At 40.5% G+C, this 14,160-nt stretch overlaps 1 protein-coding gene across 2 annotated transcripts in view; it reads left to right on the top strand.

The window, feature by feature from the left end:
- DTNA (dystrobrevin, alpha) overlaps positions 1-9,343 on the top strand; it is a 97,576-nt gene extending 88,233 nt beyond the window's left edge. Inside the window, exons 24-25 of one of the 2 annotated variants that reach the window (XM_010018097.1) lie at positions 2,943-2,989; positions 8,654-9,343. In XM_010018097.1, coding sequence (XP_010016399.1) covers positions 2,943-2,960 — 18 coding nt within the window. In that variant the 3' untranslated portion in view covers positions 2,961-2,989; positions 8,654-9,343. The remainder of the gene's footprint in view (positions 1-2,942; positions 2,990-8,653) is intronic. The other variant, XM_010018098.1, reaches the window with a different exon arrangement.
- The last annotated feature ends 4,817 nt before the right edge of the window (positions 9,344-14,160 follow it).

Raw genomic sequence — 14,160 nt, 5'->3', positions numbered from 1 at the left:
CCTGCTGTATTTAGAATACCTTTTTTTTCCCTATCAACGAAAAACATTCCGAATGGCTTCTCCAGTGAGAACTGCAGCTCAAGTGCAATCTGTGTTTTATTCTCATTGCCAGAATCTAGAATGAGAGGAAAGGGTCTGAAATCGGTTGTGTCCCAGAGAACTGAGTATCTGATCAACAAAGCCAGTATAGAGAAGCCTGGGGATTTGTCATTAAACACCCCCTGAGAAAATTTTCAAAGGCATTTATTTAGGAGTGTGAGTAAAACAGATTTGCAGGTGGAGCTGGAATTCCTGTAGACATCCTGTCCTGCCTGCGTAATGGTCTCCACTTCTACCTGGTGTAATGGACTATCACCAGTTTTTAAGTTATCCTGACTGGGATCATCCTAATATAAAGTGCATTACTCCTTATAATGTTGGTAGTAATGTCAGTAGGAGGGCACACTCAGTTCAGTTATTTGGGAGCAGAGCTGAAGCAAGCAAAAATAACTATTTTCCTACATGGTGATCAGTTAAAATTTGGAATTCACCACTACAGAACGTAACAGAAACCAAAATATAAATGGGCTAAAAAAGGAATTAAGCAGGTACTGATAGATCAGGTGTATGGAAATGAGGTTCAAAAAAACTTGGCAGGAATTCTTTCAACTGCTGTTTGCTGTGAGCTAACAAAATCTAGCCTTCTTTTCAGGTAGTTTTCTCTAGCATCCACTGCCAGTCACTTTGGAGACAAGAATCTGGGACTAACAGGCTCGTGATCTAATGAAGAATGGCTGGTTTTTTGGTCTTCTTTTCTGTAAAGCTGCTAGGATAAGTTAGCATTGTAAAAGTTCATCGACTCGTACCAAAACTGCAGGTAGTTTTGAGGCTGATGTGAGCATCTGCATTTTTTTGTGGTTTACCTAGGTCTGCTACATGCCCGTGGTATCCTGCCAAAAGTCATTCCATTGCAAAGGTCTTTAAAGACATGACAACAGGAGCAGAATGCTATAGACTATCTCCTAAAGCAACAGTGGGTGATAAGGGGCTTTTTGTCACAATTTTTAATCCAAGATAGCAGATGGCAAAAATGACAGCCTTTAAACTTCTGAGCAGGGTGAGCAGCAACTGCTGATGTAATGGAAAGTAACTGTCCATTGTAAAGAAGGCATACCTCAATGGTGACAGCTGTCAATCATCAAATAATAACTATTACTATTGTTGGTAAAAATTCCATTTTCTCCTGAAAGAACGATAGACCCATTTTGACTCTACTTTGGTTACAGTATGGAAGTGCAATATATGGCAACAGTGCCCCATGAGCTTCACAAGTTACAACTGGATTTTGTACTTGCACAGAATTGAGTACCTATGTGCACTGGAAAATAAAGGCATTCATTGTGCAGGGGAAGTTGTACATGTCATAGAACTGGGTGTTACTGTTCCTTCAAAAAAAACAGAGCTTTTCAACTCTTCTCCAACAAAATTCCCAGAAGAAGGGGAGGAAATCTCCCTGTTGATGTCAGAATAAAACTCCTTTTGAATTTAGGTCAGCCAAGGCTAGACCCAGGTGAACTTTGTTCCCTACTGTTTTACATGATTTGTTTCCACTCAGAGGAGGGCGTGAAATTAACAAACACACAGAAAAAGAGGAAGGCCTTTTTCTTTCACAGATGTATTCACTGAGGGAACAGAAAGTCCTCATTCTAGACAAGTTCTGTTTAATAGCATTTTTCCAAAGGAAATTTCATGATGTCCTTTACTGTCTGTGAAATTGTCAGCTCCTATCAGGCAATGATTTGACAGTAGTGACTTGTAAATAGAAAGAATTTTTAGTTGATAACCACAAACCCAAAGCATGCAATGCATGAGAAGTCCTTCCCAGTATGTCTGGGAAGGACTTCTTCCTTCCCTTTTGATACCCTTTTCACTAGGGAACAGGTTCAAAGGAAGCAAGAAAAGGCATTAAGTTAGTAGGGATCACTAGGGTAATCAGGAGTTGGTGAGGTATTGTCACATGTTGAGCCTGAGACATGTGCTTTTGCTTTGGCTCCTTCTCTGCACATTCCAGTTAATCTGTGATACTTTGCTATCTATTCCTTTTTCTACAAGTATCACTGAGTATTCTCTGAAGATCAGGACACAACTTTCTGCTTGCAAAAAGAAAGGAAAAGTGAGTAATTTCTCTTCAGGGCATCCTGTTGAAAAGTGGCCAGGTCAGCTATTCTTATTTGCATCAAACCATTGGAATTTATTACAGGCTGGTTTGCTATTTGTACTCACGTGTACACTGCATTCACCTGGATAGCCAAAAAAAGCCGGTGGCTGTAGCTATCGTAATGCAACTGTCAGCTGAAAAAATCTGCAAGGAGGAACTCCTACTAAGGTTACAGAATGGTAACCTCAGTAACAATATGGTAACCATTTTTATGTTATTACATGTCTCACTTTGTGTAAAAACAGCACATTTAGAAAAACATTTAGATGTAGTGTAGCATGGAAGATGGTTGGTCAAAACCCACTCTTGTTATTTTGTGTCACCTTGTATCCAAGCAAGATTTTCATGCTAAACTCTAAATTAGTATTAAAGTATGAACGGAAAACCCAAGATACATAAGGAAATCTGGGACAAGGAACCTCAAAGGAGGCTTCTTTCTTTCTCTTTTTTGGAAGCATGTTGTAAATAACAAGTATCTGTACCGGAAAAAGACACATTTAGTGCACAAGTGTAAATGCTAACAGTGCTTATCCTCCCACATCTGCTACCAGTTGTGTTCTTGTTACATACAGTCTTCTTCTGGATGTGTTGTGTAAGACACTTTTCCTTGGGTTTATTTTCTGGGTCCATAATTGCTCCATTTATTTCTAGGCTTGTGCATGGCTTTCTACAGAATAATACACTGCCTGGCTGCTCACTGGCTTAATTTGTCATCTTCTTGTTTTCTATCCTTTGTTATCTACAGGTCAGTTTACAAAGTTGAGTGCAATATCCTTCTCTCTCTCCTCTCAAGTAAGTATCATTATAATTTAGAAGAATGTTTGGAATTAATCCTCATAATGTGTATTTCTGTTGCAGTGTGCCTTGTGCTGCCTGAGTGTATGTGACAATGCTGTTTCTCTCTTCTTTTAACCTGTGCGAGGATGTCCAGTAATCTCTCTAAATCATTTCTTTTTTTTTTTTTTGGAAATGTGGTCCTAGTCCTGAGGATTCGTGTTAAGCCACCACCCTCTTTATCTTCTTCCTTTGTTGACTGTAAGAGTGAGATAGGGGATTTTTCATCCCTGGGGATGATGACAGATATATTAGCCAGTATAGAGAAACTTTATCCAGAAGGTAACAAATCAGATTACATTTCAGGAGACCTGAGTTCAGTTCCTTACAGTGCTTTAGTCTTCCTAGGATAACTGAAATAAATCATTCCTGGTGAGACTGGAACATCTACTCTAGTATGTGAAATGGGAATGAGGCAAATATTACAGAAAGCAATCCACCAGCTGCTTAACCTGCTTAACCATGGAAGTGTCTTCACATGTGTTGTGAAAGTTTAAAATGCCTTGATCTAAAGTGCAAGATACTCAGCTATTAGCTAGAGTCAGGCAATTCAGGAATAGGGCAAGATGGTCTATGAATTTCCTGCTGGCCCATATTCAGGTCATGTTCCTCACACGTGCCAACCTCACAGTTGGCAGCACTGAGTTTAATGCCAAGTTCAGCCACTGTACTTTACTTCAGGAAGGCAGACAATGGCTATTTTTATGAAGTAGCTTGTTATTCTGAACATTTGCCCAGAAAATGAGAGACCACACATTGCCTTCTTGCTTCATCTGGAGCTGTATACTCTGCATTTCTGACTTCCTAGGAGACTGCTGTGAAGTCAGCAGTGAGACAGTGCCGTCCATCCTATCGTGGCACTGAACCACAGGATAACAGGGCCAGAAAGGGAGAAGAAATAAAAATAGAGGTCTGACTCTGGTCTGAAAACTGAGTGTCTTCCTCAAAGCCAGAACTAAAGGCAACCAAATGTCTACTGTCAAATGGGCACTTCAAACTGGGAGCATGGTCATGTTCAGAAAAGCAAAATCAGTGAACTAGCCTGTGCCTACTTCACTAGGAATTCATGTTGCTAGATTTTGTATGTCACGTTTTATGCTTGACCTCCTTATTTATACTGCAATTTTGATGGCAAAATTTGACCCTGATTCAAGGGGTTTGCAGTTTCTGATGACAGCAGAATTTGGATGTTAAAGAGTGGATCTTGTGAAAGCAGCTGCCAGTCTTGAGTGTTAAAAGCTGTTAGGTATTTCTGAAGCATCTGTCTCAGTGTCTCTGGCAGCTGAAGCAGAATAAATGGATGTGAAAAGCAAATAAACAGCAATACCCAGAGTACTATAAACACCAAATAACTGCTTATAAAAATTCTCCTAACATTGCCCCTCAGGTTACATTAATTTTCTCAGTAGCCTTGTTAAAAACATGAGCCGTGTAGAGTTTCCTGAACACTGACAGCCAGAAAAAATAAGTTTTCTTCTATTTTATTGCAGTTGTCAGTTGTAGATGAGGTCACATGAAAAGGAAAATAGATATTTCAACAACAATGTGTGTGCATATAATTATATATATATCGGAAATGTTATATATAATTGAATTTCATTACAATTATGGGTAACCGTGACTTTAAAGGGTAGTAGCACTCAGACAAACCATTTGCAATATTAAGGGAAAAAAGCTTTCCTTTTTTATTAGGAAGCAGTGTTAAGATAGTGATGTGGGAAAACACATACTGCCGTACAGCCTAGCTTTCCTGGAAACATGTATCCTGTCTCAAACCAGATCTCAGCAGAGATCTGAGGCTGAGCTACTACCTCATCTCCCCGATGCTTTTGAAACCTTTTGAAACTCTGTCAAAAAGGATTTTTTTAAAGCACTGTGCTCTGGTCAATTCCATAGTGAAACTCTTTTTGGCTCCCATGAGAGCCTTTCAGCCAGTACTAAAGACTGAAACATTCCCCACCAGGTGTAAAAATACGGCTTTTTAGAAACTAGCAGCAAAAACTGGTGAACTTGGCACTTCACCTATATCCATAAGAACAACACTGTATTATGGTACATTGTTATAAATACATGTACACATGATAAGTATGGCTTAGTCCTCTCAAAATTCGCTCTCTTGTGACTATAGAAGACTATCATATCTTGTGTATTTTATTCAGTACTAGTATTACATAGCATTGGAAAAATAAATAGCATTCACAATGGTATCAGCTTTTGCTGTTTGTATTGGGTTCTTGCTTGAAGCTTAGCAATTGCATGAAGACTTTTACTTCTAAGATAATATTCAATCAATGATAATACAGATACAGTCAGAATGGCCTTAGATGGTCCTATGAGGTAGAAAGCCAACAGACTTTTTTATCTCACAACAGTATTACATTTATGCTTCTTTATACAAAGATGGGGAAAATGAGATCTCTTTATTGTAGCTTATTATGAGTGATATCGGTCCTAATAGCCAGCCACAGAGGTTTGTTCATTTCCTTATTCATCAGTCATGGACAAGTGGTGTTGATGTCATTTAATTAAGGCTTTTTGCAGTCTATTTGCATTTTTAAAATTGCTTTGTGTAATTCTCTAGAATTGATTTTGAAGTAACATGTAGTGTAACCAATTCCCAAGCCAACAAGTGGTTAAATGTACTTTAATACCACTTGTTTTATTTCTAATAGGGTAACAGAGTGAATTTGCACTTGTTTTCAGCAAGCTCTAGGCAGATACTGAAATTAGCTGAACATTTTTTTAGATATTAGGAAAAAACTCTTTACTGTGAGGCTGGTGAGACACTGGCACAGGTTGCCCAGAGAAGCTGTGGCTGCCCCATCCCTGGCAGTGTTCAAGCCCAGGTTAGACGGGGCTTGGAGCAACCTAGTCTAGTTGGAAGGTGCCCCTGCCCATGGCAGAGGGGTTGGAACTAGATGATCTTTAAGGTCCCTTCCAACCAAAACCATTCTATGATTCTGTGCAACTTTGACGTTACTTTATCTTTAGCCCCTGATAGCCATTGGTTTTTTGCCAAGGATGGCCAATGGGAGTAGAAAGCCCCATCCCTGAAAATGGTTAAAAACTTGTCATTTTCAATTAACAGCTGTCAACTCGTGCAGTGGACATGTTCTCATGAGACCTACAATGTCCTGGATTTTCTAAACCAGTGCTGGCATAGCAGCATCTTAGTTGGTCATGTCTAATGCATTTATATGCATTATTATAACAGAAAAGGAGATGAGAAAAGCTAAATTTCCCCAGTGCAGTGCCACCCTCCTCATGGTTTTTATGTTTTTTCTTTCACTCACTCAGCAAGCACAGTTCCTTCAGCCTCCTCTTCCTCGCAGGTCAGTGATGCAGTGGTGAAGAAGCAGGATGCAGGCAGTAGATGAACTGCTTACATCCAGAAGTCATTCTCTACTAGCACAACCAAATGATTCAGCATCTTGTTTTGTTTTGGCTTTTTTTCCTGAACATATACATTAAAAACCAGCAATGTGTGGACTATTCCATTTGAAAATAGCAGCAGGCTAACAGGACAACAGTATTCCAAAATGTCTGCTACATTCACTCAGCTTTATTTTGGTTTTCCTCTTTATTTTTCTCCTGAAGCCCTCCCCTTCTAGCATGTAGGCGTAAAAAAGCTGTAAAAGAACTGGGACCGAGTTAACTGGGAAGAAGCAGCTTTAGTTTTGTGGATTTAATTCTAGAACTACACAAGCATTAGGAGGGATGGTTTTTGAAAATCCTTGAATGATAAATAAGTAATGGTAAGAAAAGTATAAGATAAGAACAGAAAAGAACCTGCGGATTAACTTACAAAAAAGGTCAAGAAGCAGTTTTATAACATGACAAATGATACTGAGTCTTAATTTGCAAGTGATTCTGTCATTTCCAAAATGCTGCAACGAATTTAGAGCTCTGAGGTTCCTTAGTGCTCATTATTTACCGTACAAAAATATCTCTACCCCAATCCTGGCTGTAGAACAGCCTTGAGAGAATTCAGAATAACCATCCCTGTGCTCCACCAAAGAAAAGTAATTTATCCGGAAAATTCAAAGTAAACCCAAACACTTAGCAGTACTATCAATGCATCTTAATGCATCCAGTGTTTCATAGGCCACTCTGATTTTGCTCTCATGGTTTATAATGATACCATCAAGAAATATGAGAGGTACCTATATTTACATAACCCTGAAACTGATTCAATAAAAATCGGTCTCAGGCAGTTGAGAACTGACCTCTTGCATGCCTTTCATTTGCATTTTTTGGCTGAATTATGAAGAGCAAATTGTGCCTTTATCAAGATTTCTAAGTCAGACTTAAGCAGTACAGATGATGGCTGATTTTTAAAAACTACTCATTTAAAATGTACCTCAGAAATTTTTTATGAACTCCTCATTAGACTTGCAGTGCAGGTTTCCTTCCCATTTATCAACAAAATGTTAATGCTAGGTCTTTTGTAACTGCCTGACACACAAGGAGATATTAAATTAAGATCATCACACCGTTTGGCATGCTCAGGTATTAAGGAATTGGATGGAAGCATTTGTGCTTGAATAATTAATACAATCAAATGGTGTCTAGGAAGGAGAGGAAGAAAGCTAAACTACCTGACCTTTCTTCATTCATCAGCTTTAATTTAACTCTATTTTACTGAAGTAATTTGCGTTTCATCTCTTGTCTTGTAGACCACCGTTATACCTGAAATGAGTAGAAAAGAATTCATGTCAGTGGCGTTTGGGCTTTTGTGCTGTTTTTATCATATCTCATGCAATGTGAATTAGTTTTCTGTCTGAGGTGGTTCAAGAGGCAAAGGATGAGCTCCTTAACTTTGAAACAGTCAAGTGTGTAAACAGTACCTTTATGATAAATGTACAAAAACAGAAGTTTGCCGTATTACCTGACTGTAGGTCCTGACATGGTTCTGAGAAAGAGCAGCAGTGTCTATCAAGCATTTTCCATTACCAACTAAAACTTTGATGCCTCCAATATAGGAATTTAAGACACTCACCGATGCACCAGGATACAGAGGAGCACCAAGGAGAAACTGGTGCACCAGCCAATTAGGCTGTCTATGAGCTATAACACCCAGAATCATCCTGTTAAGTAACTACATTTCTTTTCAGACAAAGTAAAACACCCATGCATGTAAATCAAGGGAGAGACATTTACATGTGAGATGCAGCTTATGATGGTGAGTGACTCTTAACAGAGTGGATGAATGCTGCACACAAGGGGAATAATCCATGATTTCACTACCAATAATGTATTTATAGAGCAACCTGGAAGGGTAAAAGGGAAGGGGAAAAAGGGAACATCTGCAAATCTGTGTCAGTACAGACTGAGTCACTCCAGGGTCCCACAGCAGAGCAGGCAACAGTCTCCTCAGCCATGGTAAGAAGTTTCCAACTTCCCACGTGCCCTGTAACTTTCTGTTTTCAGCTCAAATACCTATGGCTCACCTAGGTAGAACGGATTTTTCACTTTTTTTCAGGTATAACCGCAGGAATTGTCCAGCTCCTCATTTTTTTCCTCAATAAAGCAGCAGGCAGAGGCTTTACTTGCTCTACCTGTGTGGGTGCAGCATCTTAAACCACCACTGTTTAAAAACCTTCCCTCCACATTTCTCAACAGGCAAGCTGCAGTCAGACAGACAATGAAAGCTATGTAAGAACTGATGATGAGGAGAGCTGCTTTCGGACAGACGATGAAGAAAACCCGGCTGCAAACTTCACAGAAGAGTGGAACCAAGAGGTGCAGCGTCTCTTGACAAAAAAATCACATTACTAAGTTCTGAGGACTGTAGCACAGTACTTTTGTTCTAAGAGTTGTAGTTTGTAGATGTGTGTTTTTGACAACAAGACTTTTGTTTAAAGCTAACTTATATTAGCTACATCTTCTGTAACATGGCTCATTACCGGTGAAGAAAACAGACTGATGTACGTACTGCTATTACAAAGGATGGCGGTATTAATAACTCACGTAAACCCTTTGCACATGATATTGAACCTGTTCAGTTTACAATGACAATACTGTTTATAGATAGAAATTTGATTTCTGAATACTTTGAGATTTTAGTAGATCAGTTTACTATACACTGTACATTTTTTCCACAGAAGAAATAAAAAGCTACCATTATGCATTTAACACTGAATGATTATACTCCTGAGTGTATATATGTAGTAGCCCAAAAAAACAAAGTATCAGACTATATTTGAAATTTGTTTGCAAGTCTTTAAGACTTACAAAAAATGTACTGAAATAGTAATTATAATAATATAATTAACAAGAATAAAAAAACTTCTCTAATTTAGGGCTAATGTGTAACTTAGGAATGTTTCTTTCAAAATAACCTAACAAATCAGCCATAGAAGTTAGTGTAAATATTTTTTTTCCAAATAGATACCATATACAAAAGGTGACATTCAAATGATATAGAATCTAGTTTTTAAATCAGCACAGATCTTCTTAAAACTGTGAACTATGTTTTGAAATACTCGTTGCTAAAGCTGTTTATAAACCACAGGTGCCATAAGATCCCTGAACTGACTGATGTTACGTATAATCCTCCATGGTATTGTTCCATTGATGTTTTAGCTTTAGTAAGCATGTGTTCAACAAAACGGCTCTTTCCATCTCTCCGCCCCTTCTCTCCCTACCCCAAATGTTATTTTCGAGGCCTTCAGCTTTAAATGTACAGGCTTAAAGTGCGCTTGCAACTGTTCTTTTTATTTCCGAATGTGTATTGCCTTAGCCAGCCACCAGATGTTCTGCATGCACTCTTGGAAATGTGTAGTGAGACTCTTTCAGAGCTGGATGGAGAAGTAGCTATCAGTGAAAAGCACAAGAAAAGTGGTGGAATTTTTCGGAAGGACAAGCATACAGTTACAGAACTGGAGTTTTGTCCAGTTCAGTATTTTTCTGGTATAAAGGCATTTCAGGGGAAAAGAGACTTACCTGGCCATTTTGGATGAGGCAGTGATACGGCTAGCTCAAAAGCGTTTGCTCTGCTGTGACTACAAACCTGCAGATACCTACAGAGCAAGGATTGACACAAACTAGCTGTAATGTCCTCCCCAAAGCATATTGCCTGGAAATAAAGATTATGTGTATATGGCACATAGCGCTGCCATGCAGAGAAATCAGAGCCAGGCCAGGAACAGCTAGACCAGAAGCCGGGCAGTAACACAGTGCAATGGTACATGCTCAGCCCTCCTGAAGAGCACAATGGGATGACCTCTGTGCTCATGTAATTCTACTGCCCTAACACACGATATTAGGCTTCCAGTACCTGGCTGACCTGAAGTGACACTGTCTAACAGCCCTGAAAACAGTAGTGCTTCATACAGATATTTCACACCAGCACAGTTTGCCTACAGCGAGTGATGAGGTACCCATCTAAAGCAGGTTATCATGGTTTGTCTGTCCTTGCTTTCATGGTGATGTGGATGTGTGCTGCCGTGTTTACGTGAGATTGCGATGTAGCTCGACCCAGTAAGTCCACTTGTTTGCATGCACTCTCTAGGCTAGTGGCTGTTTCCCTGGGCACTATGTGTTAGGGAATGAGTATCTGTATGAAAGAGCTGCTGCCATTTTTCACTTTCATATCATATTATTGCTTATGCAGATCTCTTGTCCGCATCTCCTTGCATATCTGGGCTCGGTCTCAGGCATCCAAATGCATACTAAGGCATCCAGATATCTTCATATAAGCTTTTCATTTCTGCAGTTACTGGTCTTTGCTCCTGGGGTATGTGCCATCCTGGCAAGGCAGGCAGGCACCAGATCCTCCAATGTCCCCTCCTCCAGCCTCCTCTCAGGAATGGGTTAGCCTCCACTAGTGCCTAGCACTCCACGTTTAAAGCTACTCCAGTGAATCAGCAGACATTGCCGTCAGCTCAGGATTCCACATGAGCATTTCCTGAACAGAGATAAATCAAGCTAGAACACAGCTACAAGCAATGGCTGACTAATTCAACCCATGTCATGTCTAACTGTACCCAGAGTAATAGATCCCTCCTGTACTGTCATCTTAGTGTCTGCGTGCTCATTATCGCTATGCTTAAAATAGATGCAATAGAATAAATCCATTGCAAGGGCTTCCGGACTAGGAGTAAAGAAAAAAGTTGACGAATCAAGAGCCTTTCTTTCAGGCTGGTGCCAACAACCTGATCCCCAGCAGAGGTCTGGCTCCCTTACACCCCTAGAGCCCTGAGATGAAGCACCTCTTATTTGGCTGTCCAAATACCTATTTTAAGCATTTTCCAACTGTTAAGCTGGCTGCGTTTTCACCCAGCTGGTCTTTGTCTGTTTGTTGAATATTATTTTGGTTGTGGTTTGCGGTCGTTAAAACAGAGTTACAGAAGAGGTCCCTGGCACGGGCCCTTTCTTAACTACCAATGGCCCGCCACAGCAGTCAAAACTCCGGGTGGTTTTACTGTCACTGGAGGGAAACCAGTGGTTGGAATCAGGAGACAGGGATGTGAAGATTTATAGGGTCCTTGAATGTCCAAAGCGAAGGTGGAGAATGGGTTGTCTGTAAGTAGTAATGTTATCTAAACTGCATAAAAAGGTGTGTGGCCTTTGTTGTGATATAATATGTATTTTCTTATATGCATGAGCCAAATTGTTGCATCATAATTTATCATAAGTGTGTCTGCCTTTACTTTCAGTCATCTTCTCCCACCCTTATTGGTTCTTGGCAATTACTGTAGATAGACCTTGTAAATACTGCAACCTTGGGTTGCTGCAATCACGTTGGTTCAATTCAGCAGACGGAGCTGTGAACAACAAGCACTCCACTGTGTCCTGAAGACAAAAGGGCATTCTTACATTTGAACCAAAAAAAGGAAACAAAAGTATGAAGAGTTACATCTTGAGGCTACTAACTGTAAGGCATTTTTAAAACTACTGTACTTGACACCACTTGAGACAGATACAGACACAAAAGATGTCATGATATTCATTGGTATTGTAACAGAACTGCTATTGTATGGGGTTTTTGTATTGCTGTTAAGTATTGTTGTGTGTGTGTGTTGGAACCTACTGGGGACATGTTATATTTTGAAGTGATTAAACTATTTAATTGTGTGTCTATATTTTGGAATGGAATTATTTCTTCATTAAAAAGATTTTTAAAAGTAACTTATGGAGCATCATGTTTGTGGCTTATTTGGGGTTTGAAGTCCTGTTCCATGGAGCCCAAGCAGTGTGTTTTTTCACTAGGGAAGGAAGATGTGTCGCTGTGGCACAGCGGACAGCAAGCAGCTTTGCTTCACCCGCACTGACTCCTTCACCTCCATGCAGGAGAACTCCTTCCACCGCTTTCCCCAGCACTTCAAGTGTGGTACTGAGCAGCACCTGCTTTCAGTGGCCCAAGTAGTTTCTTCCATTCTTCAGCAGTTTCATAACCTGAAAATGCAGTTCCCTGGTCTGCAAAACAGACCTTTCCTTCTACTTCACAGCAATGAAATCGCCCTGAGCCTGTCAAGGGCCTGACAAGGTTCCTGGTAAGTTGCTACGTGAGGAACATGGTCCTGGGGAACCTGAACTATCTCCAATAGTAATTTTTCATACCCACCGTTTCCCTGGCTCTGCCCTTTGAAGGAGCAAAACCTTGGAAGGGGTGCACTTTAATGGCTTTACCATACACAGACACATGTTAAGTTTTATTGCAGAAAGATGTGAAGTCTTTGGTTTCCCAACTACACTTCTAAGATGTCTTTCCATACCAGGTGTTGGTGATTCCAACTGGTTGCTAACCTCAAGGAGCATGGACTTGCAAAGCAACAAGTCTGTGTTCTGATGAGGTACCTCCAAACATGGCAAAAGCGGGAGGCAATACCCAGCTGTGCTTTTTGTACCCATGGAGCAGGTTGTTGGGGGTGTGCTGCTGAGCCGTGGTGGCAGCCCTTTCCAGCAGTCGCACTGCAGCCAGCCATTGCACAGTGTGTCCCTGGTCGAAATGTTCCCAGCTCTACACACAGTGTTGCTAGCTGGCCAATAAATGACACCAGGGTGGGGTCTGTTGGAAAGAGAGCAGTAGCAGCACACCAAAAATATCCTCTATCTACTTACCACATATCCCAGTATCTTGGGAAGCAGAGATAAAACCCAGGCTGCTGCCTCCCTCTTCAGCGTTGACTGCTGTGGTAGCCTATAAATCACCAGGGTTTATTTGCCCTAATTCCCCCATCTACACGGTGACGTTCTTCAATGAAGGCGATCATTTTACACTGTAAATTATTTGCCAGAGCTGCTGAACTTCACCTCCACAATCCCAGGCCAAATTCATATCCTCAGGATCATAATATACAGTGACATATCGCCAGCTCATGGGGTTAACTCTGTTTCATCCACGCATAATCCCAAATTGTTGTATTTCTTCCTAACCCACAATCAGCCTGTGGCCTTTGGGGAGCAAAGGAGGCAGTGAAGACTCATTTATAGGCAAAAGCTGTTTTCCTCTTTGCCTCCTGGTTACTCTAGCTACTTGCTGCTCCGCACAAGGAAAACCAGCTCTTACGGGAAGGAATAAATTAGTTTCACTAGCGAAAGGAAATACAAATACTAAACTAGAATAATAAGATAAAACTGGTACGATTTTTAACAATAAAAGACAAAATAAATGTGTTCTTTATATCTGGAAAGGTGACACCTTGGCTGCACCGGTGCTAACAAGGTGACTGGCAGCATCTGGAACTTTCTAAAAGCACCTGTGAATTTTCTTCAGCAGCACATGGATCTATGGCCACTCTTCCAAAGTTTGCTTGGGAAGCCCGTTGCTCAACAGTTGCATATTCCCTTGCAAGCAGCTTTTAGTTCTGGATGACCCCTTATAAGAGAAGGTTGCAGGAATACAAAGCTGAGTCTATGATGGAAATTCACAGAAATGGGTTATGTGGGGCGGGAAGAGAAATCTCTGTTGTTCCACGATATAAAAATGTATTGAAGAATTTCATATGCTTCAGGATCATCCTGTCTAATACTCCGGATAATCCGCAGATTAAGGATTCCCCTTTGCTTTCTCCTGAGTGCTTGCCACCGGTTGAGTTGCCTGTGGATTAGGACAGCTATCCCACACTGCCAGCACAGCACCAACATGCCTTTGTCTGCGAAACACAAAGCAGCAGAATGAGCTT

The sequence above is a fragment of the Nestor notabilis genome, unplaced genomic scaffold (genome assembly GCF_000696875.1).
Source record: "Nestor notabilis isolate BGI_N333 unplaced genomic scaffold, ASM69687v1 scaffold5867, whole genome shotgun sequence".
NCBI classification, from domain to species: Eukaryota; Metazoa; Chordata; class Aves; order Psittaciformes; family Psittacidae; genus Nestor; species Nestor notabilis.
The sequence above is the reverse complement of the archived record's forward strand: the minus strand, read 5'-3'. Positions and strand labels throughout refer to the sequence as shown.